The sequence below is a fragment of the Sceloporus undulatus genome, chromosome 1, assembly GCF_019175285.1.
Source record: "Sceloporus undulatus isolate JIND9_A2432 ecotype Alabama chromosome 1, SceUnd_v1.1, whole genome shotgun sequence".
In the NCBI taxonomy this organism is placed as follows: Eukaryota; Metazoa; Chordata; class Lepidosauria; order Squamata; family Phrynosomatidae; genus Sceloporus; species Sceloporus undulatus.
The window spans coordinates 314,520,230-314,541,764 of NC_056522.1; the positions used below are offsets into that span (position 1 = coordinate 314,520,230).

The 21,535-nt window shown below is 41.8% G+C and overlaps 1 protein-coding gene across 4 annotated transcripts in view; it reads right to left on the minus strand.

Annotated features, from left to right (window-relative positions):
- The window catches only part of SLC8A3 (solute carrier family 8 member A3), a 269,784-nt gene that overhangs the window by 8,396 nt on the left and 239,853 nt on the right, over window positions 1-21,535 (minus strand). For 3 of the 4 annotated variants that reach the window (XM_042445826.1, XM_042445824.1, XM_042445825.1), the window contains 3 exons: window positions 21,026-21,043; window positions 3,548-3,672; window positions 1,098-1,197 (listed from right to left, as the gene is read on the minus strand). In XM_042445826.1, coding sequence (XP_042301760.1) covers window positions 1,098-1,197; window positions 3,548-3,672; window positions 21,026-21,043 — 243 coding nt within the window. The remainder of the gene's footprint in view (window positions 1-1,097; window positions 1,198-3,547; window positions 3,673-21,025; window positions 21,044-21,535) is intronic. The other variant, XM_042445827.1, reaches the window with a different exon arrangement.

Genomic DNA, 21,535 nt, shown 5'->3' on the forward strand with positions numbered 1-21,535 from the left:
CCCCAAGCAAAGCCTTCTATTATTGCTAGTATGTCTGTTGGTATCAAAAAGGATTGAAGCTAAGAAGTGAGAATCTCTGCACAGACAAATGATCCCATAGCACATTTGCTCCTCTTAATGTTTAATGTTCACTGGTCACCATCAAGCTCACAAATAACTCCAGGAGAAACAAGCCATGGTTGCTCCTATATGTAGGCCTATTGAAAACTTTTTCTTCATGGTGAATGTGAGGTACAGTGAAGGTAAGATATATCACAAAGCATCCTGCAACAGCTTTGAAAGGAAATGAGCTGTTTCCTTCCCCCACCCCCCAACTTGCTATCTCCTTTGTATCTTATTTGTACAAAACTCATAGGGATTTAAAAACACTGCATTAAAATCCCAGTCACAAAGGCAAATGAATTTAAGCACTGCTAAAAGTTGAGAACTGAAGCAAAGATTTCCAAGGTATGCCTGGAAATGAGGTGCCAAATCCATATGAAGTCTAAAGAAATTAAATTTTCTTATTTAATTTAGAGGTGTTAATTCATTCTAGTCAATTTATTAGATTAATCAAAAAGAACCAGTATAGTACGCCAATAGCTACACTGAGTTTTGGTAATGTGCAGTTTTATTAAAATGAAACACATTTGTTGTTTAAAGTCCAGATAATTAGTCAACTAACAATCAGTTAACAGCTGATTAACCAATAAATCCTCATTCAATATCCAAAGTGCAGATGAAAAAGCAAAATACAAGTCAAACAAAGTTAATATAAAAACTCAGGGACAGTGCATGCATCCATATTCCTGGGGTAATGAATCCACTCTGGGTCTTAGTCTAAATTTTCAGTCTAAATTTTAAGGAGTTATCCAAAATACACTAATTTGAGGATACTGTTCATTATCTTGATAACTCCTTTCTCCTTTAAAGTTTGGACTATAACACAGTAGATTCACAGCCCCATTGACAAGAATGCCACCAACTGCTACTACTCTGAGTACCAGGAGAGCGTAGTAAGACCTCATTCAAGCCACAATGACTATAAATGGTTCTCTCTTTCTCTCCATCATAACTGCTTCAGCTGAGTTACAGGCTTCACCTGCAACCTCTCTTACCTGCGCTGACTGTAATGGCTTCCATGAACTGGTCCCGCCATGTATGTGTTCCTACAACCAAAGCCAGGTTTGTCTTCTTGATGAGCTTGTCCACAGTACTCTGTCAATGACAGGAAGATAAATAAAGCATGTTTAGTTATATGTATTTTAAAATATATTTTTAGCTTTTTGCTTGACAAGGGAGATGATAAACTGATACTAAAAAAAATTAAGAAGATTTTTTTAAAAAATAGCTATCATGTTAAAATGCCAGTACAGTTGTCCCCCCCCAACACTTGAAATGTGCACACTTGGAAATCTGTGGAGGGGTGACTGCTATTTAGCTGAATGGGGTGCACACCCATGGGGTGCACCTCACATTCACGCACCCATTCAAGCCTATGGGGCTTGAATATGTGTGAGATTTCGGGGTGGGTCTGAAATGGATCACCTGTGAGTTCAAAGGGGTGACTGTAATTTAAAACAGTATAAATCCATATTAAAAATGTAATAATAACTATAAATATGCAGACACCTGGACAATTTCAACAGAAAAGAGGAATCCCTTAAAGTAAACAAGGTTTGGCTACCAGTCCTGAAAGATAGCAAGATAAAGACAAATGCAAATGAGAAATCTCCCAGGGTCAGGGGTTTCCCAGCAGACAATGAGCACTAATCAAGCAGACATTAGTCTTCTTATGAAGACCCTCACACTCTGAGGACTGCCGTTAGCAACCAACAATACACATGAAAATCACTCCTGCCTTTCCAGATCACACAATATATATAGCCAAGTCCTTTCCAGGCAAACATTCTCTGAAGATGCCAGCCACAGATGCTGGCGAAACGTCAGGAAGAAACTCTGCTAGAACATGGCCACATAGCCTGAAAAACCCACAAAAAACCTTCCTCCATAGCTCTTAAGAGTTGGGCAGGCTCGTACAGGGAGATAGTTTTAAAAAGAGAGTCTGCATCCAAGCAATATAGCTCTTTATAGGTCATAACTAGCACTTTGACTTGCTCCCAGCAATGAACACATAAACAGCCTCTGTAAGAGCCAGCGTGATGCAGTGATTTGAGCGTTGGGTTATGACTCTGGAGATCAGGGTTTGATTCCCTGCTCAAGCATAGAAATGCAATGGATGACCTTGGATGAGGAGGCACATGTTCTCAGCCCCAGAAAACTCTAGTAACAGTATTTTGGATGTATTGAACAGTATCCAGAAGTGCACTGTACAGTGCATTGCAGTAATCCAGACAGGATGTAACCAAGGCATGTATCACTGTAGCCAGTGCTGACATCTCCAGGAGCAAGCCCAGCTGTTGCACTAGTTTTAACTATGAAAATACACTTCTGGCCATCAAAACCTGAACATTCAGGCTCAAGGCTGAGTCATGAGCACAACCAAGCTATGAACCTGAGATTTCAGAGGGAGAGTGCCCTATCCAGCACAGACTGAGTCCTAATTCCCTGATCTGCCCAATGACTGATCAGGAGCAACTGTGTCTTGTCTGGATTAAGCTTCAATTTGTTTGCCCTTATTCAGCATTGTCCATTATTGCCAAACAAACACCAGTTTAGGTGGAAAGGAGAAACAGAGCAAGTGCCATCAAATCCTCAAATGCTATATAACCTATCCTAGCAGAGAGGCTGATTTGGGCCCCAAGGGACCCCACAGGCCAATGACCAGGGTATCAAACAGGTAGTCCCCAGTACCATCTTCTGATTTGCATTCCTCCAAGAAGAACTGGAACCCCTGTAAATCAGGACCACAAGTCCCATCCCAGGGAAGTGGGCCAATCGGATACTGTGGTACTGAGAGTTTTGTTAGAAATGACAGAGATGTACTCTCCTGTCCATTTCCCTGCATAGATCATCCAGCAAGTTTACCAAAGCCATCTCCATCCCACAGGCAGGCATGAAGACAAACTGAAATGGATCTATATAATTGGTTTGATTCAGGGATCCCTGGAGCTGGGAGGCCACCATAAGCACAAGAACTTGCCTAAGAATGATATATTGGAGACTAGCTGGTAATTCTAAGAACTATACTGCTGTCCCTCATATCCACATATGCAGCACCCATTGATTCAAGCATTGATGGCTTGATAACTTTGATTTTTCCATTTTATATAAGGGACACTATTTTACTATCTCATTATTTATAATGAGACTTAAGTATCCATGGATTTTGGTACCCATGTGGGGTCTTGGAACCAAACCCAACAGATACCAAGAACCCACTGTAACACATTTATTCACAGTCTATGTCTCCAACCTTTCCTCAGATTTCTTCCCTCCTCATCTTTCTTCCACAGTCTCTCTTCCCCTACTCACTGTAGACTCCTCTTGTCTGTACTACTTTGGCTTCCTTTTCTTTTAAACCACTGCTCTTTCCTCCCTTTTTGTTCATGTATTGCTCCCCAAAAGTCTTGGTACACTTGCTACCTTCTTGGAATTCAGCACTCACCTTGAATTCATAGGACTCTTCGATAATGACCTCCAGTTTGGGATGCTCGCCCAGTATTGGCTTCCCCATTTCCGCAATGCGCTTGGCTTCTTCCTCTTCCATTGTCAGCTTCCTTTCTGTCACTTCTGTGGAAAAAAGTGTCAACATGCAAAGAATGTCCACCACATTTCTAGCACTGGGCAGAGGACACTGGATAGAAGAGCTGTGTTGGCCAGAGAGGGGTTGCACATTTCTAGCTTCCCTTACAAGCTCAATGTAACAAATCACAGGAAGGTAATGGTAGGAGAAATGACTTTAAACTTAAGGTGCTTCTTTTGGAAGAGGCTGAGGATGGGAATGAGAAATGGATACTGTTTGCCTAAGTAGTGAGCAGAACATGGAGATGGACTCAGCCAAATTTTTTCCTTTTCAATATCCCTTGTTTAAAAGTGAAGTGAAACCAAATGAAAAAGAGGTTGTCGACTGGGTAAGTTCTCCCTGCTTCAGGCAAATGTCAATGACATTGCTTACTGAAAATGTTGGGACTGGTTGTTATGGTTATTCTTTATCATGTTAATAGTGTAATTGGATAAATTATTTCCTAAGCCTACTATCCAGGAGCTTCTCCATATTTAATGTACTGTAATAACAGGTTTAAGCATATTTGTGTAACTTCAGTACAGATTTTCTTTGGAAGCAACTTTGAAGATTTGTTAGCTAATGACTAAATGACTAATGCCTAGGTAATTGTACAAGCTTCATTTCTTGAGTTCTTAGGTTGTGATGAAATCATTGTATTGTGTATGCGTTTCTGTCCCATGTCTTGCTTCAAGTCATAGGTTCTCAGTGGCAAAGAAGTATCCAGTGAGGCAATGCACAACATGGGGCAAATGAACTTACATGCTACAAGGAAGAGGAAGATATCATGACACAGGAAAACTGTCTACATGAGTAGACCTATGTTGCATGTAATGCATAGCCCTATGTTCAGAGCAATGTTCTTTGTGAACTAATAACATATGATTTAATAACATAAAGTTATCTAATTATATGAGCATAATGCTATTTTTGTTTGTACATGGCAATATTTTATAGAAAATGGATCAAGATTTCAGTAACCAAATACAAGAAGTCAGTATAAAGTGAACTGATTGAGGAATAAAAATTATTGTCTTCCTAGGGCACTCAGTGCTGCCAACTCAGCTTGGAGACAGATTAATGCATCTGTTATTTCATTCTCTGTTCAACAGAAAGTCCTTTTTATGAAAATTGAAATGCTCATATGGATTTGCTGTGTTTGCAGGGAAGAAGAGATTTTCTTCACTGATTAGGCAATGGCACTTGGCAGTCTGACTCAGAAATGAACACACACACACACACACACACACCAGCTTGCTCAATGAAGTGTGTGCATTATTGCATATACATATATTTTATTTTATTCATACTGGGGCTACATTACCAAATGTGAAGGGTTCTTACACTGGATAAGTTTAGGAAAAATAAGTTGTTATATTTTCATCTTCATATCACTGACAGGGCAGGCGGATAGGAAGTCTTGCTCAAGGTAAAGCTGCAGAAAGCCTTCTCTTCAGGGCAGGAAGGGTTAACAAGTCAGGAGGCATGGATGCTTCACAGGCATCAGCACCATGTAAAGAAGCTCATAAATTACTCCATTGGATCTCCAATCAGATTTTTAAATTGCTAGCAAACAACAGTTTGGATTCACCTAGTTATTTTGTTTTTGTTATGTGCCTTCAAGACGTTTCCAACTTATGGTGACCCTACGGTGAATCTATCATGGGGTTTTCTTTGCAAGGTTTAGTCAGAGGAGGTTTGCCATTGCCTTTCCCTGAGGCTTACTTGTGGCTTGGCCAAGACCACCCAATGGGCTGAACAGGGAATAGAAGTCTGGTTTTCTAAATTGCAGTCCAACAGTCAAACCACTACATTACACTGGCACTGGCAACATTTTTACATCAGCATAAGTTCCTTTTTTATTGTGGTGTAGCAGCAGTGTGGGGACAGCAGCAAAAGCCATCTCATCATGAAATGAGGCTGCCTTGGCAGCTCCTGAGCTCTAGGTCCAGCAAAACAAATTTATCTTCAGACAGAGACAGCTTTCACTGTCTTCCTCTCTTTTGTAATGGTGTCCATGACTTTTCACACTACCAAACAGTATTTTAGCCTCAGAAACTGCTAGAAGAATAGCACCCATTGAATTTTTGAATTTCCTTTTCATACCAGTCACTGGTGTCTGGATGAAAAGGCAAGATGTTCAAAACTATTCCCAATTACTATTGTTATCTGGAACTTTCCAGAAGCTGTGAGGCCAAAGATACCATCCGACTGACATGAACTAGAGAAGCCTTCCCCAACTTCGTGTCCTCTGGATAGGCTATTTGGACAAATCAGACCCAGCCAGTATAGCCAATGGTCAGGAATGCTGGGAGCTATAATCAAAATGTCTGGAGGGCACCAGGTTGAGGAATGCTGAGAAAGAGGCCTCTGCGCACACTGTACTCCGTCTTCTCTGGACACTATATTCCTTAATGCATCTGCACAATTGCTGAAGCAGTTGGGAAGGGCACATTTGCCATATGTTAGAAGATTTGTACATGTGTAGACCTTTGTTCTCCATGAAGACATCCATGTGCATGCAAATGGTTCTAGAGGCTTTGGTGGATCCCAGAAACATTTTTATGTAGACTGTACACTTTCTTAAATCAACTTCTACCTTCTACTGCTTTTTATATTATTTGACTTGACCCACCCATGTCAGTGCAAACCATTCTCTAGTATCTCCTCCCATGGAAAGCAGTATAAAGTGAAGGAAGGAGTGCTGGAAACATTTTCTCATTGCTCCTGGGGTTGGAGAAAGACATGTCTTTCTTCATGAATTCTAGGCTTTAGAGTCCAATGGATTGTATTCCTCAAATCTTTCCTTCTCCTTTTCTGTTTCACTAAAGCCAAATAAATAATCCCACATGAATGGAACATTGTTGACAGAATTGTTACCAGTTCTGCTGATAGTTAAAATGTTCACAACTATACAATATCTCTGTTTGACATAGGACTTTACAAAGAGTCAATAATCTAAGTTTTAACTTAAAGACAGAAAACGAGAGTAAAAAAGGGAGCCAAGGGAGAAGTAAAGGAGGACTCTGATGAGCAAACTAAATCAATGAGACAAATCTAATTGAACAGGTCAAATCTATCACGTGACCCTTGTACAGCTTGGTATAAATTATACCAGTCATGGCGAATGTTGAGAATTTGTCTCGGCTGTTTAAGGAATTTCAATGTTAGAAAAAGGAAGCTGCCCTTGTCCATGGTGCTGATGGCTTCTACTAGCAGGAGCAATGGAAAAGCAGAGGGGAAAAAAACTGCTTGCCTGCTGCTGCAAAGCCACAGACATTAATACTGTATTTTCAAGGGTTTATTTTTTCAATTGAACCAGTCTGTATCAGAATTACAGTGGTGGTTGTGATTACAGCATTCACTGGGCTGTAATAGTTATCATGATAGAAAAGGTAAGCCAATATTCTCAAACAAACCACCAGGGACCTAATTGGGTACAGTGGGGACAGCCCTTCTCCCCGAATTGTAGGCCTGTGTGTCTCCAGGTGAAAGCAAAGGGCCCAAGCAAAGTTCTTCACACCACTGATCCCATGAAAGCCGGGGGGGGGGGGGAACTTCTGTTCCTTTGCATGCTAGGCCAGGGCACAGCAGGAAAGAGATGAGAGGAAAATGTTCACAGAGGCAACTTGAGTGGCATCAGCAGGAGCAGCCTCATTTCCCTCTTCCTAAGGGTTATTTAAAGACCTCTTTGCCCTAAGGCTGGCTGCTAAAGAGGAAATCTTCAGGGCCATAATATGGGAATCTTGGACCACAACTCCCAGCATTTCCAAGCCAGTACAGAGTTGCTTCATATGGAATAAGGGTGGCATGTTGGAAAGTGTAGTATTTCCCACAAGGATTTGCTTATATATGTCTGCCTAGGCACACAACAAAAACAAAAGCTCCACCGAATATAGTGAGTTTTGTGCTAAAGTAAAAGGAAGCAGAAAAGTCAGTGTGGTGTAGTGATTTGAATGTTGGACTGCAACTCTGGAGATCAGGGTTCAAATCCCCACTCAGCCACAGAAACCCACTGGGTAATCTTGGGCAAGTCACACTCTCTCAACCTCAGAGGAAGGCATGGAGAAATTCTGTCTGAACAAATCTTGCCAAGAAAATAGCAATAGCAATAGCAGTAGCAAGTACATTTCTATACCATTTATCAATGAAATAGTACTCCCGAAGCGGTTTATAATGTGTAAGCCAATTGCCCCCAACAAGCTGGATACTCATTTTACTGACCTACAAAAGGATCGTGGCATGGGCACACTGTAGAAAACTGCATAATAGTTTTGCCTTAGGGTTCCCATAAATTGGAAATGACTTCTTTATTTCATTTTATTTACTTAATTTCTATGCTGCCTTTCTCCCAAAAAGGGACCCAAGGCGGCTTACAAGATGAAAAACATCTAAAAACTAACCTTCACAATAAAAATTTAAAACAATTAAAATCCTCTATTTAAAACAATATAAAATTCACATTAAACATGCCACATTAAAAATGTCACTTAAATGCATACCCCATATAAGCCACCTATCTTGATAATACATTAAAAAGCTTGCTGGAATAAAATTGTGAATTGAAAGCATACAACAACAAAAGGAAGCCTCTTCCTATTGTTGTTCGAAATAGAATTTATATCATCCATCAGAAATAGTCAAGGCTCTTAATCAATGGACCTCTGTCAGGATAGCATCCCAGGTGCAATCACCTTGCCTGCATCCCCCAAGAAGTTATGTACAGTTGTTTTTGCCAAAGCAGTAGAGTTGCTAGTCATTATGACTAATGTCCTTTCCATGGAACTTTCTCCTCTCATCCTTTCTCAGATGACCCTTGACTTCTGAGCTAGCATGCAAAGGAAACAGAAGGCTGCACCCTGGAGAGGTAGTTGGTAAGGATTTATCTCAGATTAATCAAGACTTCAGGTTGCTTTGTGAACATGAGGCACTTCATACGAAGGGGCTTATAAATCCTGCATGGGCTCCCGCAGGCCTCATATTCTCATCATGAAATTATTCAGAGGCTTAAAAAAACAAAACAAAACCCTGCACAGACTCCATCTATCATCCAAACTTTGTCTCAACTCAAAGGCTCAGCCAGACTATGAAGATTATTACCTTGGCAGAAACTCGGGCAATTTGCAAAACATACAAGGATCCCTGTTTTAGGACATGCTGCATTAATCTATCACTGCAGCAGAGACAAATCCATCCACTTTTTGAAGTCAATAAGATATTGAAGTGTCACAGCCACTTCCAAATATTTCCACTGAGTGCTCTAGGGAAGGGAAATCCCTCTTCCTCCCATTCCTGTTCTACAAGAGTAAGAAATATCTATACAAAAGAACAGAAACAGAAACTAACTGCCATTATGAATAGAGGTATCATAATCCTTTAATGCTCTTCTAGGTGTTGGAAGGAGTCAATGTACAAGAACAGATGAACTCTATTCCGTTGTTCTCAGGGCATCCCTAGACAGAAATACTACTTTCACTTATCAGCACTTCAGTAACCTCAAGGTAGTAGAAAAGACCAAACAGCAGCACTGAGTTATTATTTTTGTAGAGTTACTGATGCTCTTGTCCATCATTCTTTTCCTCCAGATGGAGAAGTGATGGGACCTCTGTCTCAGTACCACCACAAGTAGGATCACAGCCGTAGAAGAAATTGATTGGGCACAACACATTTTCCCCATGAGCTTTAACTCCAGTTCTATAACTGGCCCAAGGTACTTTGCTACCTGAGGTAGAATAGCAAGTGGTAACTCCTTCCATCAAGCCAAAGTGTGTAAGTATCATGTACCAGCCAAGTTATCCTGGCATATGAAGCAGAAAATGCACAGGTACATTCCCACCAACTTGTCAATAAAAATACAAACTAAGAATCTGTTGTCTTCTCATGATACTTGGAAACTGCTGCCTGAGGTAGTCACATTGCCAAATGGTAGGGCTGGTACTGTTCAGTGATAACTGAGATGTGGTGTACACACCATAGCTATTAAGGAGAGGCCACTTTAAACAGTTCCTTGGTCTACCTGGGCTTATTTATGTGCATCATTAAATGGCATGAGATAATTCCTGCCCCGTTCCTCACTGGGGAAAAAATAGCCCAAAGGAGTCTGCAGGGGCATGGATCAAACCTTTCAAAGTACTGTACTTGATCCTTGTCATGCATTCTGTTGCTTTGGGTACCAACTTCATTCATCATTGAAGGATCAAAAGGATAGTACTGAGGATGCGAAGTTGAAGGCTTTCACGGCCAGCATCCATGGTTTTTTGTGGGGGTTTTCGGGGCTATATGGTCATGTTCTAGAAAGTTTTCTTCCTGACGTTTCACCAGCATCTGTGGCTGGCATCTGATGCCAGCCACAGATGCTGGTGAAACATCAGGAAGAAAAATTTCTAGAACATGGCCACATAGCCTGAAAAACCCACAAAAACCCACAGTACTGAGGATGCTGCAAGATACCCAACTGTCACGGATCTTAGACATTTTACTTTGTTTTGGATTATAGCTATCAAATTCTCACAGCTGACAAATTCTGGAAGTCCAAAATGAACATTTCTAAGCTTGGGAATGGGAGGTGCAAACATGCCTCTCAAAACATTTCTCCAGCTGTTTCAAAGTGCACACAACTGGATTTAATAGCTATCCCTGTGGTAGCAAAGTGGATAGACCTTTCACAGTAGAGTCCTTTCACACTATACAATTATAGCTTAATGATTTCAGTTTTACTGCCATGACAACATCCTATGGAATCTCTTGGGATTTGCAGTTCAGAGAGGGGTGTGCCTTGTTGTTGTGTACCTTCAAGTCTTTCCAGATTATGGCAACCTATCTAACCACTCTGAGGCTTCTGAATCTTCTGCGGTTCCCAAGATGGCCATAGCATTATCAGTCAGTGCCTTCTGTGGTTTTTAATGTGGTTGACCACATTTGAAAAGGCTGAAGGGCCTCTCCTAAGTCTGTTACATATTAGCAAAGTGTGTTGGTATTGTTTATCCTTTGTCTTTGGCCAAAGCAACAACCAGATATCTTGATTAACTTCTCTGAAACTGAATTTGGCCTTTGTGATGAAAGGGTTCTCTTTAGGCATCCCCTCATTGCTTGTAAAACTGTTTCACCTCTCATTGAAATTTCCCGAGTTGGGGGGTCGGGACGGTTTGTGATCCTGTAGTATTCAAAGGCCTGTGGTGAATGTACTCAAAATAAAGGCTATGAGCTAACTGTTCCTTTTCTTCATTCACTCACTCATGAATAGTAATCTAAACTCTTTCTCAGGGGGTGTAGTTATGGGGGCAGAGCACTGTCTCCCAAATAAGAATTCTCTTCCCCAAATGAAATGTTACTCCACTCCTTAAATTTGTAGCATTACAATAACTTAAAACTTCTGTTGGACATTTAGAAAAAGAGTTTGGGTATCCCAAGAAAAGGGGTAGGAAAAATTACCAAGGGAAAGCAACTGTAGAATTCAGAGACATATCTGTGTTAGTCTGGAATATCAGTATGCAAAGCACTGTTGTAGCACCTTTGAGACTAACTGTATGAAAGCTGTAGCATAAGTTTTTGTAGACTTGGTTTACTTCCTCAAGTGCATCTGAGGAAATAGTCCATGTCTATGAAAGCTTATGCTACAACTTCTTTCATGGTTAGTCTCAAAGGAACGGCAAATCTAAGTATCTTAGAATGTCTCTTTCTTTGTAGGGCAGACATTTACGGACTGAAAGAAAATTTCATTGGGGGGCAGAATTCTTACTTGAGGGGACAATGTCATCATTTTGGGTCTTCCTCCCATAGCTGCACTTTTCTCTTCCTGCTAATGGAAACACTCAGATACATGACAATGACAATGTGGACGGGGAACCAATAATATCTATGTATGTAGCACTGTCTCCCAAGTTCTGTCCCTCAGGAGCCTAAATCCAATTGTTGATCTAGAGTAGACCCATTGAATCAATGGGATTTTAGAAACTGTTGACTTGCCCTTCAGCAATTGCTTCAACAGGTCTACTCTAAGTGAGAAAAAAAAACAATGCAATTTAGGCCAAGTGCTTAACAAAGCATACAATAGGCACTGATTTTCCAGAGAGGGAGAAATGAAAAGAAGATATAATAAAGGGAAAGCAGTTGCAGGCAACAAAGAGCACACTGAAAACAAATGGATTTCCAGACTGTGTTTCAAGATGGCAAGGGAAACACAAAGATGAATATCTGAAGGGAGAGGACTCCACACTACTTTGTTTCTACAAAGGAACAATTGCCCACAGGCTTAAAGTGGCAGAAGTCCCAACAGCAAGATGTGTCCAGGAGCAAACAAACAAACAACGAAAGAGTTTTTAATTTGACAGGTCAAGTCTGTCAAGGTGAATGCTGCCAAACTGCAGCTTAATTATTAACCAGCCCTGATTTGTTTGCATCAGCCTCAGTACTCAGCTTTCAACATGGATTGCACCCTAGACTCCCCAGCTGTCAAGTCCAATTAGACCTGATAAGGTCTGGAGCTGCCAGGCAGGGAAATGAACCTGCCAGTTCTTCCTCGGTTCCCATCTTTGCTTTCCAGATACAGAAACATGGTTAGAGAAGACAGCATTCCATTCTAGCACCTTATCCTGGACCTCAGCAAATGTTAATGGTACAGAAAAATGCTATTTTTTCCTGAATAGAAGAAATGGACGGTGCCTTTCCAGAAATGTGGAGAAAGCTTTATCTACTGGAATAATGTCTATAGTGAAGGGCTGTTCTTGAACAAAATCAGTTTATTGTGATCTTGAAATTAACCTTGTAAGATGAAAAGTTCCCACTTCAAAAAGAACTGCAAAGTACCCAAGCCCTTCTGAATATTGCTTTTGCCATTCTTGGAGCCAGTTTCTCATTCACAGCTATAGCTTTTAGAAAATCCAGTGTCAACAGAGCTCAATACAGTGGGCCCTTAGTATCCACTGGGGTTGGTACCAAAATCCATGGATGCTCAAGTCCCATTAAATACAATTGCAAGTAAAATGGTGTGCCTTATATAAAATGACAAAATCAAGGTTTGCTTTTTAGAATTTATATATTTTTGAACATTTTCAAATCATGGATGCTTGAATCTGTGGATAAGGAGGGCAGACTGTATGCTGTTCATTTTCTGGTCTCTTTATAGAAAAGCCATTGTGTGCATTGTGAGCAAGGAAAAATTAAAAGAGATGGCCCCAGTTTTCACAATGATACAGCTAGAGTACAGGATTTTCATAGAATCATAGAGTTGGAAGAGACCACGAGGGCCATCAGTCCAACCCCCTGCCATGCAGGAACTCCCAATCAAAGCATCCCTGACAGATGGCCATCCAACCTATGTTTAAAGACCTCTAAGGAAGGAGTCTCCACCACACTCTGAGGGAGTATGTTCCACTGTCGAACAGCCCTTACTGGCAGGAAGTTCCTCCTAATTTACATCCATTGTTCCGGGTCCTAGTCTCTGGAGCAGCAGAAAACAAGCTTGCTCCCTCCTCAATATGACATCTCTTCAAATATTTAAACAGGACTATCATCTCACCTCCAGGCTAAACATACCCAGCTCCCTAAGGCATTCCTCATAGGGCATGGTTTCCAGACCCATCACTATTTTAGTTGCCCTCCTTTGGACACGCTCCAGTTTCTCCACATCTCTTTTGAATTGTGGTGCCCAGAACTGGACAGAGTATTCCAGGTGGGGCCTGACCTGAGCAGAATAGAGTGGCACTATTACTTCCCTTGATCTAGACCAGGGGTTCCCAACCTGGGTGTCTCAACCCCTTTGGGGGTCACGTGACCCTTTCTGGGGGGTCGCCAGGTTGGGAAACCCCCTCCGCCTCCCCCTCCTCTTCTCCCCGCGGGTGCCAGTGCTGGAGCAGGCATCGCATTGGGAAAAGGGGAAGGGGGCAGGGCTCCCTCCTTTCCCTTCTCCCTGTGAGTGCCCGCGCTGGCATAGGCACGCGCAAGGAGGAAGGGAATGGAGGCGGGGCCGCCTCCTCCTCTCCCTTCCTTCCCATGGGTGCAGGCACCCACAGGGAGGAAGGGACGGGGGGTCCCTCCTCCTCTCCCTTCCTTCCCGCGGTTGCAGGCACCCACGGGGAGGAAGGGACAGGGAGGCCTCCTACTCCTCTTCTCCCCAGGGCTGCCAGGTAATCGCGGGGAGAAGGGGACGGGACTGCAAGCCCCAGCGGGCTTTGCGACCGGAAGTCCTGCCCCTTTTCCCTCAGTGGCCTCTCTAATTGGTTGGGAGGCCGGGAAGGGGCGGGATTTCCAGTCGCAAAGCCCGCTGGGGGGTCATGGCCCAACAAAGGTTGGGAACTGCTGATCTAGACACTATACTTCTATTGATGCAGCCTAAAATCGCATTGGCCTTGTTAGCTGCCGCATCGCACTGTTGATTCATGTTCAATTTATGGTTTACTTGGACTCCTAGATCACTTTCACATGTAGTTTCATTCAGCCAGGTGTCCCCCATCCTATATCTGTGCCTCCTATTTTTCCGCCCTAAGGGCAGTACCTTACATTTCTCCGTGTTGAATTTCATTTTGTTAGCTTTGGCCCAGCTTTCTAGTCTATTCAGGTCATTTTGAATTTTGATCCTGTCCTCTGGAGTATTAGCTATTCCCCCGAATTTGGTGTCATCTGCAAATTTGATAAGTATGCCCCCAATTCTGTCATCCAGGTCATTGATAAAGATGTTGAATAGCACTGGGCCCAGGACAGAGCCATGTGGGACCCCACTGGTCACTTCTCTCCAGGACGAAAAGGAGCCATTGCTGAGCACCCTTTGGGTTCAGCCGGTCAACCAGTTACAAATCCATGTAACAGTTGCCTTGTCTAGCCCACATTTTACAAGCTTGTTTGCAAGGATGCCATGGGAAACTTTGTCAAAGGCCTTACTGAAATCAAGATATACTGTTTAATGATCTGCTCTAGAATCTTTCCTGGTATTGATGTCAGACTAACTGGACAATAATTGGTGGGACCCTCTCCCCCCCTTTTTTTTTGAAGATGGGGACAACGTTTGCCCTCCTCCAGTCTGCTGGGGCTTCTCCTGTTCTCCAGGAGTTCTCAAAGATTATTGCCAATGGCTCTGATATTACATTTGCCAGTTCTTTTAATACCCTTGGATGTAGTTCATCCGGTCCTGGAGACTTATATTCATTTAGCTTAAACAGGTATTCCTGTACTATCTCTTTACTCTGTGCTGAAATTCCCCTATTCTGTCCTCTGCTCCATTATCCTCAGGTTGAGCACCTTTGCTTTGTCTGAAAAGACTGAAGCAAAAAGGTGTTGAGTAATTCTGCCTTTTCTTTGTCTCCTTTTAGCATTTTGGCATCTTCTGCATGTAGTTGCCCTACCGTTTCCTTCTTCTTCTTTTTGCTGCGGACATATCCAAAAAAGCCCTTTTTATTGTTCTTAACCTCTCTAGCAAGCCTGAGTTCATTCTGCGCTTTAGCTTTTCTGACTTTACCCTTACACGTGCTAGCTATTTGTTTGAATTCCCCTTTGGTGATTTCCCCATTTTTCCATTTCTTATACATGTTCTATTTAAAAGTTAGCTCAGTTGAAAGTTCTGTAGTCATCCATCCTGGCTTCTTGAGACATCTCCCATTTTTCTTCCTCATTGGAACTGTTTGAAATTGTGCCTTCAGTATCTCTGTTTTAAGAAACTCCCATCCATCTTGAACTCCTTTCTCTTTTAGTATTGCTGACCATGGGATCACCCCCAGTATTTCTTTAAGTTTACTAAAATCAGCTTTCCTAAAGTCTGGAATGTGTGTCTGACTATGCCTGGCTTCTCCTTTTCACTGTATAACAAACTCCAGGCATACATGATCACTCCTTGGGATGTTGAACAGGGGTAGATGAAACATTTAGATCTGTTCAGACTAGTGAGGGGAGAGAGGGTAGCTGATGCAGAAGAGCCATTGTTGAGTTGATTTGTTTGTTTGTTTGTTTGTTTGTTTTACATAGTGACTGGTTGTGTGCATGATTTGCCCAGACTAGTATCAGCTTTGAACTCAAAACATTCTAAGACATTAAGCTCAGTGGCCTCAAGAGTTAATCATGACAGTCATGTCAAGGTACACCATTTCTCAACCTCAGTTTAATCATACATGGCAGTAGGGACAAAGCAAGATTGAGAGCCTGGAAAATTACTTTTAAAAACTAATTAGTTACAGCTAATTGCCATTACAATTTTAAAAAAAATACTTTATTTTCTCATTTCTAAATAGTAACATCTTAGGCCTGGTACAAACTGCTGCTTTGCGGTGGCCTGGGACCAAAATTAGGGTTCAGGAGAGCAGAGCATCCGCACACTTCACACTCCTCTGGTGCCATTTTGGGTGTGCACGTTCAAATGGCGTGCCCGTTAATGACGTGCTTTGTGCACCACGTCCAAATGGCGTGGCACAAAGAGACATCACCGTGTCACTCCAAGGCGCTAATGGCGCCTTGGCAGTGGTGTGGAAAGGAGCTGCGTTTCGTGGCTCCTTTTTGGAGTGGATCATTGCCACACCTGTGCAGTTGCCATGGCCATGGCAACAATCTGGGGAAGAAAGTGGTGGCATCTTGCTGCCTCTTCCTGCCCATTTGTACCAGGCCTAAGTTAATTTCTGGATAATTTAAAAATACATATGAATGCACAGTGGTCTGTGACAGAAAGCACAATTCGTTCATATTCAGTTCACAGTTGTCTCAACATGCTCAGTTATACAAGGTACAGATGAGGCAGGACTTAAAACTATTTGCTGTTGCTTCTTTATCATAACTATCAAAATGACTTTAAGCAGTTATAGGTACACTACAAGATAATCAAGAGATCCTCAATCAAATTACAAACACATAATTTTATCTACATGCAAAAAGGAATTTACTTAGCTATGTTGCAGTTATTACAAAGGAATGAATTGTAAGCGACTAATTATGTGTAACTGACCATTTACTATGCATTTGGAATTAGTTACTTCCAAGTTCTGGCACAATTTCCTAGTACAAGTGGTGCTTTCTCTAGAATTTTTCAGTTAGCGAATTACTGTAATGGAAATTGGTTAATACTGTAATAGGATTGATTAGGCATTGATATTGTGTCAGCGCTGAAATACAGAATCAACACATGCACTTTCAATATTTCTTTTCTTTTAGGATATAAAGACAGAGGTCTTTATATCCTAATGTATATTGCTCTAAACTGTGTTAATTTTACATTGGCATTCCTGTAAATAAGTAACTCCCCATCTGGACATTGGCACCAACACAACCCAGCTAGCTAGGTTTTAAGGCTGCTGGATTTCAAAAAGTAAAGGATCTAGCTGAGCCTGTTCCAATCTGGTGTCCTCCAGATGGATTGCAACTCTGATCAGCCCTGGACAGATAGAAAATGTTAAGAATATAGGCAAGACCCATGAATACGGAACAACAATATATCAATCTTGTGATATGCAGAACAAGAGAAGGATGGAAGGAAAAAGATAAAGTTTGCCTGGTCTACTCAAGAGCCAGCTCTAAAAAAAGGCTACATAATGTACTGGTCTAGTCGGGGGAAAGGCAGAAGCTAAAGCAAAGAGACGAGATGACAAACTTCAATGTAATTTTCAACGTAATTTTTTCCAACACTCCTGAAATGTTTGCATTTTCTAAATCTAACATGACATGGCCTAAGTGAAAATGTCACCTCCATTCTTTACTCATTAGTCATGATCTGTCCTGAGTGGCACTCTACGTGTGCGGTGGCATATGCATTTTTTATGTTGCTCTGCATATCATCTGCCACAGGATTTACAGAGTTTGAAGCCTATCATCCACGTGTCCAAGTGATGTCAACACAGTCCTTCTAAAGTGCCCAACTGCAGAAGCTAACCAGGATGGAAGTGTCATTACATAAATCTAGCTCACTTGGCAGCTCATCTAAAGGAGGGGGGTATTATCTAAGGCGCTGCACTAAGTGTACCAGAGACCGGTACTATAGTTGCACTATTGGCTACAATTTTTTTGTTTTTTTCCTGGAAACTCACCAGGGAATTACTTGTGGACCAGCAGAAATCCAGCAACCATAACTCTGAGTAGAATGATCTAAAGTAGGAGTTCTCAATCTTTGGATTACCAGATATTTTGGACTTCACCTCCCCACTAATGTGACCAGTCTTCAGAGATTCTGGGAGCTGAAGTTCAAACCATTTGGAGCAACAAAGGTGGAGAACCATTGCTCTAGAGCATGTCTGGTAGTTGTACTGGTGTTGGTGGGAAGACAGGGACTGGATTTGGGAAGTGGCTTTGTGAACTGGCCATGTTTCTTCTCTAACATGGTCAGATATTCAGCCTCTTTACTTATTAACTTAAGAGCAACTTCCTACTGAGCCAAGTGAGTGAATTATCTCATGCTACCTGCCAAAAACAATCACATTTGAGCACAAGAAGGCATAGAAATTGTATTATTTTAATACATATTATTTGGTTCCAGAAGATCTGATTAAATTAGCACACCACTGAATTAGAGCAACACAATTACTGTGGGAACAGCTGTGACTGACTTCCTGAAATTGAAGAGCTGATAGAATTCTAAGAAGGAAAAAACTCTTGAGTTTTACAGTTATTCTGATGTCTGTTTTTTTAATATGCAAAGGGTGTGTGTGTGTGTGTGTGTGTGTGTGTCTAGCCTGCATACCACAATAGAGAAATGGAAATGTTTTCTTTTTCTCCATTTACACAGGATTTGCTTGTCACATCATTTTCTTGGATGATGATGTGGCTACTGTGATTGAAATGTACATTTATAAATGATAATTCACATACATCCAGATATATGGTTGTTCTTTTTTTTAAATTCAATTCAAGAAAAAATTACAATTGTAGACTATTGTGATATGCATACTAGTTACATTATGTGACTAGTTATGAGTCCCAGTTTGTAGGAAAGGGTGGGTTATTAAGATGATCAACAGACTCTTCATCAACATCTTCATCAATGACTTGGATGACAGAATTGGGGACATACTCATCCAATTTGCAGATGACACCAAATCAGGAGGAATAGCTAATACTCCAAAGGACAGGATCAAAATTCAAAATAACATGGATAGACTAGAAAGCTGGGCCAAAGCTAACAAAATGAAATGCAACAGAGAAATGTAAGGTACTGCACTTAGGGTGGAAAAATTAAAAGCACAGATATAGGATGGGGGACAGCTGGCTGAAGGAGACTACATGTGAAAGGGATCTAGGAGTCCAAGTAGATCACAAGTTGAACATGAGTCAACAGTGTGTTGTGGCAGCTAAAAAGAACAATGCATTTTTAGGTTGCATCATTAAAAGTATATTGTCTAGATCAAGAGAAGTAATAGTGCCACTGTATTCTGCTTTGGTCAGGCCCCACCTGGAATATTGCATCCAGTTCTGGGCACTACAGTTCAAAAAGGACATTGAGAAACTGGAGCATGTCCAATGACTAAAATGGTGAAGGGTCTGGAAACCATGTCATATGAGGAATGACTTAGGGAACGAGGGATGTTTAGCCTGGAGAAAAGAAGGTTAAGAGGTGATATGATAGCCCTGTTTAAATATTTGAAGGGATGTCTTATTCAGGAGGGAGCAAGCTTGTTTTCTGCTGCTCCACAGAACAGGACCCAGAACAATGGATGCAAGCTATAGGAAAAGAGATTCCACCTCAACATTAGGAGGAACTTCCTGACAGTAAGGTCTGTTTGACAGTGGAACACACTCCTCCCTCGGAGTGTAGTGGAGTTTCCTTCTTTAGAGGAGGCTGGATGGCCATCTGTCGGGTATGCTTTAACTGAGATTTCCTGCATGGCAGGGGGTTGGATTGGATGGCCCTTGTGGTCTCTTCCAACTCTATGATTCTATGATTCTATGAATCCTGTATGACCATTACCTACAATGTAGGTAGTTATGGTGCTATGTACTGGATTTCGGCCAGACTCCCCCCCAAAAAAAAACAACAACAACAACCCCTACTTACTGGTAAACAGACACTGGGACTGATGGGAGTCTTTTCAACTGTTGATTGAAAAGTGAGTGTCTGAGGTTCCCACCTCCTCCTGTGAACAAATCTTGGTGTGACAGGTAGAAAAAGGACTCCTGCTGCAAATCCCCCTCAAGCGATGGGGATGATAGTAGAATGCCAGGCAGCTCCTTCTTGATTAACAGGGCATGAACCTCTGTTAGTTCAAGTAGCTATTTATTGGTGAGTAAAGGTTGGGCAACTTTCATGATCCCTACGTAGCCCTAATCTAGGGGATCATGAATACATAGCAGTTATGAATGTGTAATTGTAGATTATGTTTTCATAACTGTTCAACAGGATTCTGGCTGAAGAATATAATGATGACAATGATGATGATGGCTAGAATTCACTAAGTCAGTTTTGAATAAATAACGTGGACATTCATGATGGGTTCATAGGCATGAGGAGGCAGTAAGGGACAAAGAAGAATTATAACCCAAACCATACAAATATATTGCAGTTTCTGCTGTGGTCAGCAACCAGGACCATTAACAATCATGTACATGTAAAATGCTGAGGAAGACATCTCTGCCTCCCTCATTGTCTCCAGTAAGGAAGGGTTTTGCCCTCCTACTTCAGTTGTATTAACAGTGTTACTAGCAACAGAAAGTAGTCCTTAGAAAGTATTCTTTCTTTGGCTGCTGACACCTCTGAAGCATCACCATATTCTGCAAAAACTGTTTGCCAGAGGTAGAAGGATGAGTGGATGTCTGTGCAGTAGGCAATGATGACTCTGGCCCTGTACACACCGGCCAATAAGCCTGGTATGGAGGCGGAGTCAGGGCGTAGCGTCTTCATGAAACATGCTTGACTCCACCCCATGGTTACCTGATGCCACATGCTGCTTCACATAGCGCATGGCACCATGGCACTCCCCGGTGCTTCACCCATACAATGCAGTGCCAAAGGAGAACCACATAGCTGCAGCAATGTGGCTATTGTGCCCTTTCGAGCACACAATAGCAGCTTCTTTTCATGCCCTCGAAAGGCCAGATTGGGGCCATGGCATAAGGTGGCTGCAGCCCCAATCTGGCTAGGAAAGGGGTGGCATCGAACCATCCCTTAGGGGCTGTATGTACATCCTCTCTGTTTTCTTACTATTAGGCATAGTAGAGAGGCTCCCTGAAGGGCCATTTGCTTTGAGTGGGCCATGCTAAGGTGTCAATAGACAGTTACTGGTGTAGCAACTAGTAGTAAAACTACTAAAACATGTGACAAATCAAATAGTGCCAAATTAAAGATAAGAACTGAAATCTAGGCCACATCCAAGAGAAGTACAGAGCGAAGATCAACCTCCTGTCTCCACAAAAAACAAAGCAAAACAAACAAAAACAAAACACATATAAGGGGAGAAAACTTACCTTGAGTCAGAAGGAGTGCTATATAAAAAGAAATATAAAAAACAAGAAGGGAAAAAAGAATAGAGTTATTCTCATATGCATGACAGTCTCAAAGCATTATGCAGATGACTGTTTTAAATGAGCAATGAATTTGGCTTGATGTTGCTGTGACTGTTTTGTAGCCGCATGCTAGATGCAGTCTGTGAGCATGCCTTGTAGCAACAAGATGAGAGTGAAGCTGGAGGGGTGTACCAAGGGTGCTGGTTTTCTGATGTTTTCCCCTTTCCTTCATGTGCAAAGGTAGGGGGAGGGGACCTGGAGGGGGAGGGTTACAGGACATAAAAAGTGGGCCAATTGGCCATACACCCTGAGAATTTGGGATCAGCCAGTGCTCATCCCAAGTCAGCTGTTGCTTCTAGCAAAGACTGCAGCCATTTTAGAACCCTTAGAATTATTGTGCTTAGTATCCTCAATTTTGCTCAAAAACAAAAAGAGGGGCCAGAGAGAGATGATGATGCATGCTTAGAAATG